Here is a 14804-nt window from a genome sequence, read left to right as displayed (position 1 = left end):
TGTGTTTCTATTGACCGGCTCTGACCAGGGATGAAATCTGTCAGTGTTTTTTTCCGTTGTTTCTTTTTACATTTTACAAAAAATTCACTGACCGATAAATTAAGATCTTTTGGGTCATGTGCCAATATTCCAATAAGGCAGCTTCCATGTATGATTTGTAATAAATATACACTGAATGCATACTGTTTTATAATGTATCTATAATTTATCTGCTACTATTTGCACTTAGTATAAATATCATCTAACACTAACACTTAGTGGAAATAATCTGTAAGTTTTTTTGGGGGGTTTTTTGCACTTAGCCTCTGCCAAATATTAAAGTTTAAGATAAATATAACGTGTGAATAGGCCTTTAGGTCAGTGTTATTTTAGTATCATTGATATACAATTATAGTTATTATAATTTTATTTAAGTTCTTCAACTTTAAATGTTACTAGCTGAACTAGCTGAAATAAAATACGTTTATTTAAATTAAATTTAATATTTCATTTTATTTCAGTTAAGTTTATTTTATTTTAAGTAAAGATATGTTTTTTTTTTTTAAATGTTTTTAGTGTTAAAGGCGGCATTAAACAGAAGTTGCAATAGTCTTTTCTTCCGTATTGTGACATATCTGAATGAAACGGCTTCTGGAACAAGAACAAATGTAGGACAGGGCTTGATTTTGTCAATGGGAAATTGATTGGATGGTTGGAAGCTTGTGGTTTGTTATTGGTGGATCTCGGTTTACAGGGACCAGGTCCTTGACTGAACGTTTGAGACACTGAGTGAAGTGATGCTGCATTGTACACTACCGTTCAAAAGTTTGGAAACATTACAATTTGTAATGTTTTTGAAAGAAGTCTCTTATGCTCATCAAGCCTGCATTTATTTGATCAAAAATACAGAAAAAAACAGTAATATTGTGAAATATTATTACAATATAAAATGATGGTTTTCTATTTTAATATACTTTAAAATATAATTTTTTTCTGTGATGCAAAGCTGAATTTTCAGTATCATTAGTCTTTTGTGTCACATAATCCTTCAGAAATCATTCTAATATGCTGATTTGATACTCAGTTATTATCAAAGTTGGAAACAGTTGTGTTGCTTAATATTTTTTGTAAACTTTGATACTTTTTTCAGGATTCATTGATGAATAAATAGTCAAAAAGAACAGCATTTATTCAAAATAGAAATATTTTATAACAATATAAATCTTTACTATCACTTTTTATCAATTTAACACATCCTTGCTGAAAAAAAAGTATTAATTTCTTCCAAGAAAGAAAGAAAGAAAGAAATACTGACTGCAAAACTTTTGAACAGTAGTTACAAACGATTTAATTTAAATAAATGCTGTTTTACTTTAATAAATGCTTTTTTTTTTACTTTTTATTCATCAAAGAATCCTGAAAAAAATGATCACGTTATAAAAAAATATTAAGTAGCACAACATTTATAATAAATCAGCATATTAGAATGATTTCTGAAGGATCATGTGACACTGAAGACTGGATTTAATGTTGCTGAAAATTCAGCTTTGCATCACAGACATAAATTATATTTTAAAGTATATTATAATAGAAACCGTTATTTTAAATTGTAATAATATTTTGCAATATTACTGTTTTTTTCTGTATTTTTGATCAAATAAATGCAGACTTGATGAGTATAAGAGACTTCTTTCGAAAACATTAAAAATAGCAATGTTTCCAAACTTTTGAATGGTAGTGTATATTATGAGGAAATTAAAGGTGCCCTAGAATCAAAAATTGAATTTACCTTGGAATAGTTGAATAACAAGAGTTCAGTACATGGAAAAGACATACATGTACATTGAGTTTCAAACTCCATTGCTTCCTCCTTCTTATGTAAATCTCATTTGTTTAAAAGACCTCAGAAAAACAGGCGAATCTCAACATAACACTGACTGTTATGTAACAGTCAGGATCATTAAAAGGGATTTAAAGGGGCCGCAGCCTGAATCGGTGCATTGTTAATGATGCCCTAAAATAGGCAGTTAAAAAAATTAATTAAAAAAAATCTATGGGGTATTTGAGCTGAAATTTCACAGACACATTCAGGGGACACCTTAGACTTATATTACATCTTGTAAAAACTGGTTCTAGGGCACCTTTAAAGTGTTTTTTGACTTTGGATGCATGTAAATCTGTTGTAGGAGACCACCAAAATAACATAAGTAACCTTCAAAATAGCATAATAGGGGTACTTTAAAGATCACGACGGCACGTGAATTTTAAAAAATGATGTGCATGGATAAATCATTTATAATAAATACTCAAAATTGACTTTAAATAACCCTGCTTTAGGGTGTGTGCTTTAGAACTTTTGAGCGTTTCTCTGTGTGATGGTGTGCGTGTGTTTCCCAGGGCCCATCGGACTCTCTGGGCATCAGTATAGCTGGAGGAGTGGGCAGTCCTCTGGGGGACGTGCCATATTCATTGCCATGATGAACCCCAGCGGCCTCGCAGCACAGACACAGAAACTCTGGGTATGTCTGAGTTGAAGATGTATACCATTATTAGATTTTTTTTATCCACCAGTAAAAGGTCTGATGCACTGAAGCAGGTGTGTGTATTTGTGAATCACAGTGTCTCATGTTTGTTAATTGTGTGTGTGTGTATGTGTGTTAGATTGGAGACAGGATTGTGTCTATCTGTGGAAACTTAACAGAAGGAATGACTCACAATAAAGCCGTTTCACTGCTGAAGAACACGACAGGCATCATACAACTACAGGTACACAACGACACATCACACAAGCTCCCGGTACACCAGTAGTGCTTGACCCATATTATCCTTTTGAAAATGTACACTTTAGCATACTTTTAAAAGAGTACATAACATACCTAGGTGCAAACTGAATGTACAGGTAATGTTTTCAGACACTTAACTATTAAGTGTTTTAAGTGTTTTGTGTTTTAAGTGTAACTTCAGACACTTAAGTGTTATTGCAATTAAATGAAAACAAATTAAAATTAAAATTTATAATAAATACAATTATCTGAATTTTAGAGTGCCTTTTTATCCACTTCAAGCTGCCGTAGAACGTGTTTTCAAAAGATGTAATATAAGTCTAAGGTGTCCCCTGAATGTGTCTGTGAAGTTTCAGCTCAAAATACCCCATAGAATTGTTTTTTATTAATTTTTTTAACTGCCTATTTTGGGGCATCATTAACTATGCGGCGATTTAGGCTGCGGCCCCTTTAAATTCTCGTGCTCCCCACCCCGGAGCTCGCACTTGCCTTAAACACCATAAACAAAGTTCACACAGCTAATATAACCGTCAAAATGGATCTTTACAAAGTGTTCTTCATGCAGCATGTCTAATCGCGTAAGTATGGTATTTATTTGGATATTTACATTTGATTCAGAATGAGTTTGATAGTGCTCCGTGGCTAAAGCTAACATTACACACTGTTGGAGAGATTTATAAAGAATGAAGTTGTTTATGAATTATACAGACTGCAAGTGTTTAAAAAATGAAAATAACGACAGTCTTGTCTCTTTGAATACAGTAAGAAACAATGGTAACTTTAACCACATTTAACAGTACATTAGCAACATGCTAACGAAACATTTAGAAAGACAATTTACAAATATCACTAAAAATATCATGCCATTTTTCGCTATTGTTCTTGCTTACCTAGTCTGATGATTCAGCTGTGCACAGATCCAGACGTTAATACTGCTTGCCCTTGTCTAATGCCTTGAACATGAGCTGGTATATGCAAATATTGGGGGCGTACATATTAATGATCCCGACTGTTACGTAACAGTCGGTGTTATGTTGAGATTCGCCTGTTCTTCAGAGAACAACAAATGAGATTTATATAAGAAGGAGGAAACAATGGTGTTTGAAACTCACTGTATGTCATTTCCATGTACTGAACTCCTGTTATTTAACTATGCCAAGGTAAATTCAATTTAAAGGGCACCTTTTATATATATATATATATATATATATATATATATATATATATATATAATATGTAAGTGTATGTGTACATTGGGAAATGCATTTCTTACATAAGTGTATTTGTAGGTAGTTGCTGGTGATACTACAGTAACTGGACCCTCACCAGAGCAGACAGCAGGACTCACAGCCAGCAGCATTTTCCATGATGACCTGGGGTTTGTACACACACACACACACACACACACACACACACACACACACACACACACACGCGATAGGTCTTATGGGGACTACATAGACATAATTTAGATACTGTACAAACTGTATATTCTGTCCCCCAACACTAAACCTACTTATCACAAAAAACATTCTGCACTTTTGAATTATTAAAGATCATTTTGTGTGATTTATTAAGCTGTTTTCCTCATTGGGACCAAAAAATGTCCCCCCAGGTATTTTGGATATTGTCATCTTTGTGGGGACATTTTGTCCCCATAATATAGGGTATATTTTTACACTTCATAATATCAGATTTTCAAGCAAAATAATGTAATAAACTTCCTGTAGTTTTGGGTAGGGGGTGAGAAAGGGTCCATATCATCCTTGCCTTGGCAACTTGGCCCCCTGATCTCTTCAAATCATGACTATAAACTCTATAAGCTATAGACTAGCGATTAGCGGATAATAGCGATTATCCATGTAACCGTGTGCTCTTTATCTCCATTTCTTCCAGTCCTCCGCAGTGCAAGAGCATTAGTTTGGAGCGCGGGCCTGATGGGCTGGGCTTCAGTATTGTGGGTGGATTTGGCAGCCCCCATGGTGACCTTCCCATCTACGTCAAAACAGTCTTCAGCAAGGTAACGGTAGAAGATAAAGAACAGATCCCACAATACAGATGCATTGTAGATGCTTTATCATAAGTGTGTGTTTCAGGGGGCCGCGTCAGAGGATGGGCGTCTGAAGCGTGGAGATCAAATCATCGCTGTTAACGGTCAGAGTTTGGAGGGCGTCACTCACGAAGAGGCTGTCTGTATTCTGAAGAAAACCAAAGGAACCGTCACGCTCACTGTGCTGTCATAAACACACAGAGCTCATTTAATAGGCTTGTATCAGGTCCTGTAGTTGTTTAAACACTGGATTACACACTTATGAATGAATTGTGCCCGCTCATAGCGTTGTTTACTGCTAGTTTGTGGAGAAACCAGCAGACTACCACAATCTGCCATACTATGCTGGGACTTTACATTGTATTTGTGCTTTAAAATGTAGAAAGTGCACACAACTGCATGACCGGATATTATATGCCTGGTTATAACTTTTTCGTTTGACAATTCCTGCTGCTGTGATAGCTATAAAATGTACAAATATCTCTTTCCTGCTGAGGTAATAAACTGGGTACAAATTGACCACCATTGGTTTCTATGCAATTTGCCAAAAGTTGACACTATGAAAAACACTAAAATAAAGATGCGTGTAAAAACAAACTCTATTGTAGCTTGTTGAAGACTAAAAAAGATATTAGCAAAATGTAATAATTACCATCCATTTCCTTTCTATTATTTCTATTGTGTTAAGGGTAATTTGACCCACATATGTTTGTTCACAATTAGCTGCACAGACACAAATTAAAAAAAAAAACATTATTATTTTTTTTTTTTGTCATGACTACTTGTAATGACTATTTGCACACTGAGGTGTCTAACATTATTTGTACTTAGTGTAAGTGCGCAAAAACGCTGTATTATGCATGCCAGGCCAGTAGATGGCGATGTCACTTTGTAAAGAAACTAATTTGCATGCACATGATGTCACAGTTTCTGCATATTTGCATTTTTGTAGCCTACACAGAGACGATAAAGAGATCGTTTCAAAGTGAAAACGTTTTCATAAGTTTGCTTTTTCATGTCACCAAAACTCCATTTCCGTGTAAATGAACGGCAAAAATGCACACAAAGTTGAATTAAAAAGTTAATTTGAAAACGGTGTCATGTAAACGGTCCCTGGTTCTCAAACCCTTGTGAGGGTAAAGTGGGTTTCTCACTTATTTTGAGTGCTGCAACAGACTAGCAATTGAGAGCCCAAAAAACTAACAAATACACATTTCAACAATGATTTGAACTAAAACTCAACTGTAAAATTCAAGAGTGAATTTTCCTTGGATGATTCAGAAGATGAGTCTTAAATTTCAAAAGTTTTTGTATTCCATATTTTAGTTTGGCAAGATACAATAAAGGTTTTCTGACTCCTTGCTGTTTTGTTGAGATGTTGATTTTTGGCAAATTGCATGGAAACCAATGGAGATCAATTTGACCTCAAAATTTAACACGTGTTTTGGATGCACATTCATCACCCAAAATGAGAAATACTAGTGTTTCAAGCTGTTAAATATCAAATAGTGGTCAAATTGAGCCCAACACAACAGAAAAGGTAAAAAGTCTGCTTACTTTCAACATCAGTTGTGCCAGGAAAATAAGCCTCTAACATTTGTGAATAATGTGCAATTAATCGATAATGAGCCTAATTTACATGGAAAGAAGGCATGTTTATTGGCATGATTTCTATTGTACCGAATAGAAAGATGACGTCTATAGTCTATCAGTGACGAAGCTGTTTAGTGAATCTGTCCAAAAATAGTCTTTAAAAAAAAAAAAAAAAAAAGATCTCAACATGTTTGATTTTACACACCACTTTAATTGTAAGAATTATAAAATAGAAAATGAAAACATGGTTAAAATGTAAGCAATAAGTAATGACAGCAATAAGATGACAGTCCTGACTCCTGAATGTGTGTGGCGATTCTTATACACGCACACTCTAACAGGATTTTAATCATTTTGACCGAATTTAACCTGATAATAAACTCAAATATTTGAGATACCATCTTTGTTTCTTAAAAAAAAAAAAAAAGGAAGAAAAAACAGACAGCAGGTAGAAGCAGTATGTGTGTGTATTAATGTGATGATATTAATGAAGATTTATTTGGGGGGGGGAAAAGTATCAGTGCATTCAGTGACATTCTGGAGTTTTGCCTTCACCTGAGATTTTTGCTGCTGGATGTAGAACAAACTACTGTTATATATTTTGGTATATTGTCATTTTGTTCTGATACAGCATTGGATTTCACGACAAATACATGAATAAAAGTGACCTTCAGCACACAAGTGTTTCATTTTTTGTCTGTATTTATCAGATTCATCAAATTTCACAACAACTCTTTGAAAACAAATAATGACAAATAGTAAAAAAAAAAAAAACATGAAATGACCTTGAAAAATAGTAGTTTCAAAATTCAACATGACTGGACATTTATTTCATCGTTCATCAAATATATCTGTTCTTAAAAGGCTTTTTTCTTCATGAAGTCTCAATTCCACAAAGGTCCCAGAACACATTCCCAAAATACTGGTCACATACAGAGAGGACCAAGTTTACATTCATTTTTCTGGCTGTTGAAATGTGGTTTGATTGTAGTTGTCGAGAGTGAGGTAATGAGATTACGATTGTTTGATTCTACCTTGAACTGTAGCTTGAACACTGTTAACATATCTTGTCTTCTTTGAGGAATAAAAATGTGAAATCATATAACAAGTACAACCAATCAAAACCATACCTACACCAAAAAATGACCAGCATTTGCAACAAATTAAAACCTCGTGTTTGTAACATTTTAGTCTGTACAGATACATTGGTTCTATAAAAACACACTCTCGCATTCACTTGGCACTTTGTACAATCCAGCATAACATACAGAAAGTTCCACAATTGTTTTTTCTTTTACATAGCTTCACATTCTATATGCATGAGAGAGAAATGACAGTGGCAGTGTTGCTGAGCACAGGTTCACATATGAGAGAATGACATCTAGCCTTTTAGGTCCAGGTTATTGAAGTGTAAACATGAACTAAAACATTACAAGAGTTTACTGGCCAGTTTCACGTATAGAAATTTGTACATGAAGATTCCCTTACATTTTACTAGATGTTTTAAACTTTTTTGATGACAATGACCCCCAAATAATGATCAACTGGTAACACTTTCCATTAAGGTTTAATTTGTTAAAATGAAATAACTATATTAGTTAACTCAAAGTAACAAACAATACTTCTACAGCACTTATTTATATTAATAAAGTTTACTAATACATTTGAAAGATCAAAACTTGTATCTGTTAACATTAATGCACTGCAAACTAACGAACATTTTTATTAACTAACATTAACAAAGGTTAGTGAATGCTGTAAAAATATATTTCCCATTATTAGTTCATGTTAGTTAACAAATGAGACCTTACTTTGAAGTGTTACCGATCATTTTGTAAATACAACAAATAAAAAAAAAAAAAGAAAGGCATTTATAGTCATTTAACTAAAGCCAAAAAAAGTGAAAATCATAAACTTATAAATTGCAAAGTAAATATTCTCCAGGTATTATTGTATTACGATGTATTAAGAAAGCATATAAATCTCTACTGACTATTAGTTGTCAATAAAATAATAAATAATCATATTATAATGATCTGAAATATTGTCGGTTTTATACTCGTGACTCTTCTGCAGGTCCATAAAGAAAAAATTTAGTTTTGAAAACAATTTTTCTTTGAATACCTGGATGTATATGCATGTTTGAACTGGTTACAGGATTGATGTTACATGCATTACAGTACAAACACAATCGCACAGTGGAGTCCATAAGTTTGATACTATAGTGCACTATTTTGCAAATTTTTATGTTAATATTTTTCCTATTATCAGACCGATATGAAAAGTTGGGGCAAAAAAAAAAAAAAAAAAAAAAAGCTTTAAAAGTTGTTTAACTGCAGTAAGCTTATGTAAAATCTGATGATCCATGTTATGACTTGGGCAAAGAGCATGTTGTGTGCTTTAATGGAAGAAAATCCAGCTTCACATCAGCTTTTTTGCTTGTTTCATTAGTGACCTAGAAAAAGTGCAGAGTCATAGATATTTTATGCAACACAAAGTTTAAATTAGATTACAAAACAGGTCTCAGACTTTTGGACCCCACTGTATATATGTTTGTGTGTGCGTGTGTGTGTGTGTGTGTGTGTGTGAGTGTGCGCGCGCGCGCACGCACGCGTGTCCCTTTCAAAACTAGAAATCCTTCAATGTACTTTCTTCCCTTAAACCACATAAAAATTTAAAATAAATTAAAAGAAAGTAAATCTTTTGTTGTATGATCCATTTTCCCACCAACAACTGCTGCCCTTACAACAGAAATTAAGTGACTGATTTTAACAGAAGAGCATCCTATATTACTTTAACAGTAGTAACAATAATACTAGTAACTAGGGCTGGGCAATAACTAAAACTAAAAATTAAAAATGGTCATTGTAAAAATGGTCGTTGTAATTTTGTCAGTTTGGGCATGCTACTGATCATTATTTATATAACAATATAAATAATTATGTTTTCCACTTTTTTCCAAAATTCTTAATTACAAAATTAACAAGGAAGAATATTTAATAATTCTGCATATGAACTTATTTTATATGAACCAATCTAACAATACATCAGATAATATTTACCTGTGTACAGATATGTTTTAACTAACATTTTATTTTAATTTAACAAATCACTAAAATCAGATCTTGCAATTGATTCAAATAAAACTGACATTCTGAACTGATTCACAGAAACCAAAAAAAAAAATTAATTTCCATGAATATTGATATATCACCCAGCCCTAGCGGATACCGGCACTGAAGAAAACTGGTGAGCATGCTGAATTTTGTTATGGAGGAATCACAGAAAACTCTTTTTGAGCCGTCCCTTTACAGTTCGTTCCCTTTAGTACCGCAAACAGATTCTGTAAGTGTTTTTTTAAGCTGCCAAATAAAACTCGTGTCGGTGCTTCCATTTTGAATTTGTCCACTGTGAGTGAACAGATTGATGCACAAGCATCAGTGCAGACGCCCTGAGAGCGGTCGGTTTGGGGAATGAGAGTGTGGTTGCGAGCGTCAGACCAGGAAGCGTAGAGGGAACGAAAAAGCTGCTCCCAACGACAAACCCAGAGACAGAAAAAACGTCATTAACGCGCCGGCCGTCTCCCCATCTGCAGGCCCCACAAGCCTAACGGAGAGAAAGAAGGAAAAAACATCAGCATGAAAGATCTCAATGTGTAGCAACAACTATCAATAGCTGTGTTTACATGGAGCCTAGTAATAGTAGCACAGTCGGAATAAAAAAAGTCACATGAAACCATGTCAACCAAAATGAATTGTTCAAATCTGTTCAATCGGATTGTAAGTAGTGGTTTAAACCTTTTCAGATCCGTTCGATAGGATATGCAAACACTTCATCAGATTGAAAACCAAAACTGAAAATTTCACGACTAGATTCAATTTCGATTCACAAGCTTGTGATTTGATTATTTTGGATACAATCAACTAATGCTGTCAGTTGGTACTACATTATAATATTGAAGGTTAAAATGAACTGATTTGTACTTACATTACACTCAAGGAAGTTTTTTATAATAATAAAGTTATAATACTATATTTACAATCATATAAATATATTTCTACTCCAATTCGTTTTTTTTTTTAAATATAAACATTTAAATGGTGGCTGACTGTCATAAATACTTAACAGATTTATTCAAACATGCATTAAATATTGAAGAACATTAAAAATTATGAGTATTATTAGGCAATTAAATTTTCTGATCATATTCCCCCCCCCCCCCCAAGCACATTTTACCAATTCCAAACCACATCAATCTTAATAACTACTATTAATATTGTATTTAATCATTTATAAGTGATATATAATTGTTCATGAACAACGGCAGTGATGTCTGGCACTCATTGAAGTATAAGCGCAAGACATCACTGTCATTGTCAGAGCGCGATCAGACCTCACTAAGCGAGTGCTGAACGCGGTTGGACATAGTGGTGTTTGAGAGGTAAAAATGATATAAATACTGTTCGTTTTCTCACACAAACCGATCGTTTCGTGTCTTAGGACATCAATGTGTCGTCACGAGCCGCAGGGTTTAATTTGGATTTATCTATGCAAGGTTTTTCGACTCTTATTGATCGAGTTCCCATTCACTCCCATTATTTGACTGACAGATGGCAACGGTTGGAGTTAAAAATCATAATTTGTGTTCTACTGAAGAAACAAAGTCACCTACATCTTGGATGCCCTGGGGGTAAGCAGATAAACATCAAATTTTCATTTTTGGGTGAACTATCCCTTTAATAATTTTTGACTTTTCAGTCTGAGTTAAATCTCTTTTTTGGCTCATTTTGCCTGTAAAAGCAAACCTGCCTAATAATTCTGCACACCTGAATATAAGGCGTTTTTCATTTCCAGCCTTCATGAACAATTATATATCACTTATAAATGATTAAATACAAAATGAATAGTAATTATTAAGATTAATGTGGTTTAGAATTGGTAAAATGTGCTTGGAAAAAAATATGATCAGAAAATCAACTTGCCTAATAATTCTGCACACAGTGTATATATTTAGCAAAATGCTCCTCTGTACAGTTCATTTTTCAAGCTGACTAATAAGTTTATGGTCACTGAATATCGTTTTCTTGAGGTGACGTTACGTGACATTACGTGTTTTATTGACGTTACGTGACATGATTTATTGCCATCTTTCAGCAGTTGAAACACTGAATGAGCGATTACATGAGACATGATACAGATTTACGGTAAGTTGTACTCTGTCTTTTAACATACTGTACCTTCAGATGTTCATTCATATTTATTTCACAATGTAACTGGTATTAAAGCGGAAGTCAGGGGCTACTGCGATCTGTCACGGCACATTAAACAGCGCCAAAAGCGTATTTGTTTTTTGAATTTTATAATAAAATGGACAGAATTTGAAATCTTGAGACTTTGCTTTATATCAAAAGTAACAATGCACAAAGCTTATTGCGATTTATTGGATGGGAAGCGCGGTACAATGTTCCGTTCATTCATCAACTGAAAACAGGATAGACTAACAGATTCTTGAGATTTAAGAATTGATATCGGTTTGTAAAAATGAGAATCAATAAAAATCGAGAAATCAATATTTTTACCCAGTCCTAACATAATGACGTATGACGCACGGAATGAGCTTGTCATTAATCTAAAATTCTCCTTCCACTCATGGTCTGTGAAGTGCTGCAGGAAGACATTGTCCCACCAGTGCTTGCTTCGGACTCCCATCTGCAGACGCCTTGTTTTGGGCACGGGAAGGGGTGTTTTTACTGCTTGATAAGTATCCTTGCACAAACTGATTTGAAGCTTGTGATACATAAGCGCGGACATCAACCCAATCACTTTATTTAGCGTTCACGTAAACACTATGTTCATTAATCGGAATGATTCCGACTGAAACAAAAAGTGCCCATGTAAACAAAGCTAGTGATTCTGAAGTATACAATAAGGATCATGTGACAAGACTGGAGTAACGATGCTGAAAATTCAGCTTTGCAGCACATGAATAAGTTACAATTTAAAATATATTCAAATGTAAAAGAGTTATATTAAATCGTAACAATATTTAATAATATTACCATTTGCATATTTCGGTTGAAATGCAAGTACTCACTGTGGCGCATATGTCATGGACAGACACACACAGTATCCGCTGGACCAGGAGAAAATCAGCATGATTGCGGCAAATATCCCGTCGTTTGAGAAAAGCGCAGGCAGATAGCGTCTCTCCTGCACGTTACACATCATGAGTAGCGGCACGAAGACCACACGAGACACAACCAGCGCTGGGAACAAACGACTCTCTTTAGAGGGCTGCGGGAGAGACAGAACATAGAGAAGAATCGTTTCATGTTTTTGCTACGAAATTTTTAAATAATAAAGCTCCACCATGCACAACATTTCACCACAATATAAAACATTTTCTGACAGAATGTGGAAAAATGTCTTGAACACCCGTTTATCCTTTATCCACAAAAACATAACATTTGAATGTAAAATATATGGGTTTTTTGTGGAAACTGTGATTCGGGGATTCTTTCATTTTTCCAGGATTCTTTGATTAATAGAACGTTCAGTAACACTTTACAATAAGGTTTCATTTGTTAACATAGGTCATTTACATTAGTTCACATGAACTAATGAAAATCAAAAATACTTCTAAAGAATTTATCAATATAACTTAACGCTACTTTTAATATTAACTAATTCATTATCAAAACCAAAAGTTGTATCTGTAAACATTATTTTATGGACCTGACCTAACATGAACTAACATCAAACAGCTGTATTTTTATTAACTAACAATTAGCAATAACACATTGGTTAATGTTAGTTAATGTATTAACTAATGGGATCTTGTTGTAAAGTCTAACTGAAAGTTCAAAAGAGCAGCATTTCTTTGAAATAAAAATCTTTTGTATTATTATAAACTTGATTAATTGAATGGGTCTTCATGAAAAAAAATCATACTGATCAAACTTCTGAATCGTAGTTTGTTTCATAAAATATTTTTTTAAACATTTCACTTTATTTACACTTTAAAGGTTAGAGGTATTATGTATTATCTTTTTAAATGAAAATCTTAAGTGAATAAAAAGCAAATATATTTTTTTCACAGCCTGTTTTTCTCATTTTTGCCAATACTAGTGGAGGACGATGTGTATCTAAGTATATATAGATGTAGTTCATATTTGTATCAAAGTGCCATTTGCTTCCATTCAGGGATACAAACATCTCATATACAAATACTCACATCAAACTGCTTGTGAACAGCTTGTGTGTAATTATTATCTGCAGTTCTTTTGCTGTGAATCACCCAAATGTGCTCATGGAGAGATGAAGAGATGGATTAAGGAATGTATTAGCAATAAAATAATTCACTTACCCACTTAAATTTTAATGTGGAAATTCTGCCAAAAAAGTCCATCATGTTAAAGATGAGAAAACAAGCAACAGGAATGAAGTACCGTTCTGAGAGAAAGAGGGAGAGAGACAAAAATGTGATGTACATCCTTGTGTGTGTGAATCAGTAACAGTGAGATTCACTTCTCACAGTTTTGTCGTGGCCTCAAGATCCTATGTTGAGGGAACAACATTTTTTTTCTCGTGTTGATTGAGTTTGGTTCAAAACCGTGTAAGGTTAATCAATTAGGGAATGAGTTCAATTCATCTACAGAGCATCTCTGGAGAAGTGACGTCATCATCCAATTCAGTTCTTATCCAATAGACAAGTCAACAGTGTTGCCAAATATTAAAGGAACAGTTCACCCAAAAATGAAAATTATCCAACAATTTACTCACCCTCATGCCATCCTAGTACAGTATGTATATGACTTTCTTCTTTCAGCCGAACACAATCAGAGTTATATTAAATAATATTACTTAAAGTCGTTTGGTTTACTTTTATGACAGATAGATGCACTCTTTGGAGCTTCAAAAACTCGGGCAAAAACATTTTGATGAAATTCGAAAGCTCTCTGACTCCATAGACAGCGATTCATCCACTGCCGTCAAGGTCCAGAAAGGTACTGAAGACATTGTTAAAATAGTTGACGTGACTACAGTGGTTCAACCTTGACTTGTTCGAGATGAACTACACTAACCTGCCACCGGCTGGCGAGATCTGCTGTTTGCAGGAGGGGGAGGAGTCGGCCGTCATGTCAGACACTTTGTGCTTTCCGTAGTGTGCTGAAACAATGTCGTTCATGGGAGATCACGCGATTTGTGTGTTGACTGTAGCCGAAGAAGTGAATGCGATTGAAATTCCATTTTTGAATATCTGACCAATGAGAATAAAGTGTGTCGTCATCAAGGCTTTCACTGCCGATTTTGTGCAATTGTAGCGCTTGACCTAGGCGGCTGGTCTCGTTTTGCTCTCGCAGTACTTTGATGGCACATGTGATTGTAAAATGGCTGCA

The 14804-nt window shown here is 34.2% G+C and overlaps 2 protein-coding genes across 6 annotated transcripts in view; one reads left to right on the top strand and one right to left on the bottom strand.

The window, feature by feature from the left end:
• LOC125265741 (multiple PDZ domain protein) overlaps positions 1 to 7083 on the top strand; it is a 111228-nt gene extending 104145 nt beyond the window's left edge. Inside the window, 6 exon segments of the mRNA XM_048186138.1 lie at positions 2377 to 2440; positions 2443 to 2498; positions 2641 to 2745; positions 4052 to 4140; positions 4659 to 4782; positions 4859 to 7083. Coding sequence (XP_048042095.1) covers positions 2377 to 2440; positions 2443 to 2498; positions 2641 to 2745; positions 4052 to 4140; positions 4659 to 4782; positions 4859 to 5005 — 585 coding nt within the window. The 3' untranslated portion in view covers positions 5006 to 7083.
• A 6-nt stretch (positions 7084 to 7089) lies between these two features.
• Positions 7090 to 14804, bottom strand: part of LOC125265743 (equilibrative nucleoside transporter 2) — a 44066-nt gene continuing 36351 nt past the window's right edge. For all 5 annotated transcript variants that reach the window (XM_048186144.1, XM_048186140.1, XM_048186141.1 and 2 more), the window contains 3 exons: positions 13772 to 13857; positions 12500 to 12699; positions 7090 to 10011 (listed from right to left, as the gene is read on the bottom strand). In XM_048186144.1, coding sequence (XP_048042101.1) covers positions 9900 to 10011; positions 12500 to 12699; positions 13772 to 13857 — 398 coding nt within the window. In that variant the 3' untranslated portion in view covers positions 7090 to 9899. The remainder of the gene's footprint in view (positions 10012 to 12499; positions 12700 to 13771; positions 13858 to 14804) is intronic.

The sequence above is a fragment of the Megalobrama amblycephala genome, linkage group LG3, assembly GCF_018812025.1.
Source record: "Megalobrama amblycephala isolate DHTTF-2021 linkage group LG3, ASM1881202v1, whole genome shotgun sequence".
Classification (NCBI taxonomy): Eukaryota; Metazoa; Chordata; class Actinopteri; order Cypriniformes; family Xenocyprididae; genus Megalobrama; species Megalobrama amblycephala.
The sequence above is the reverse complement of the archived record's forward strand: the minus strand, read 5'-3'. Positions and strand labels throughout refer to the sequence as shown.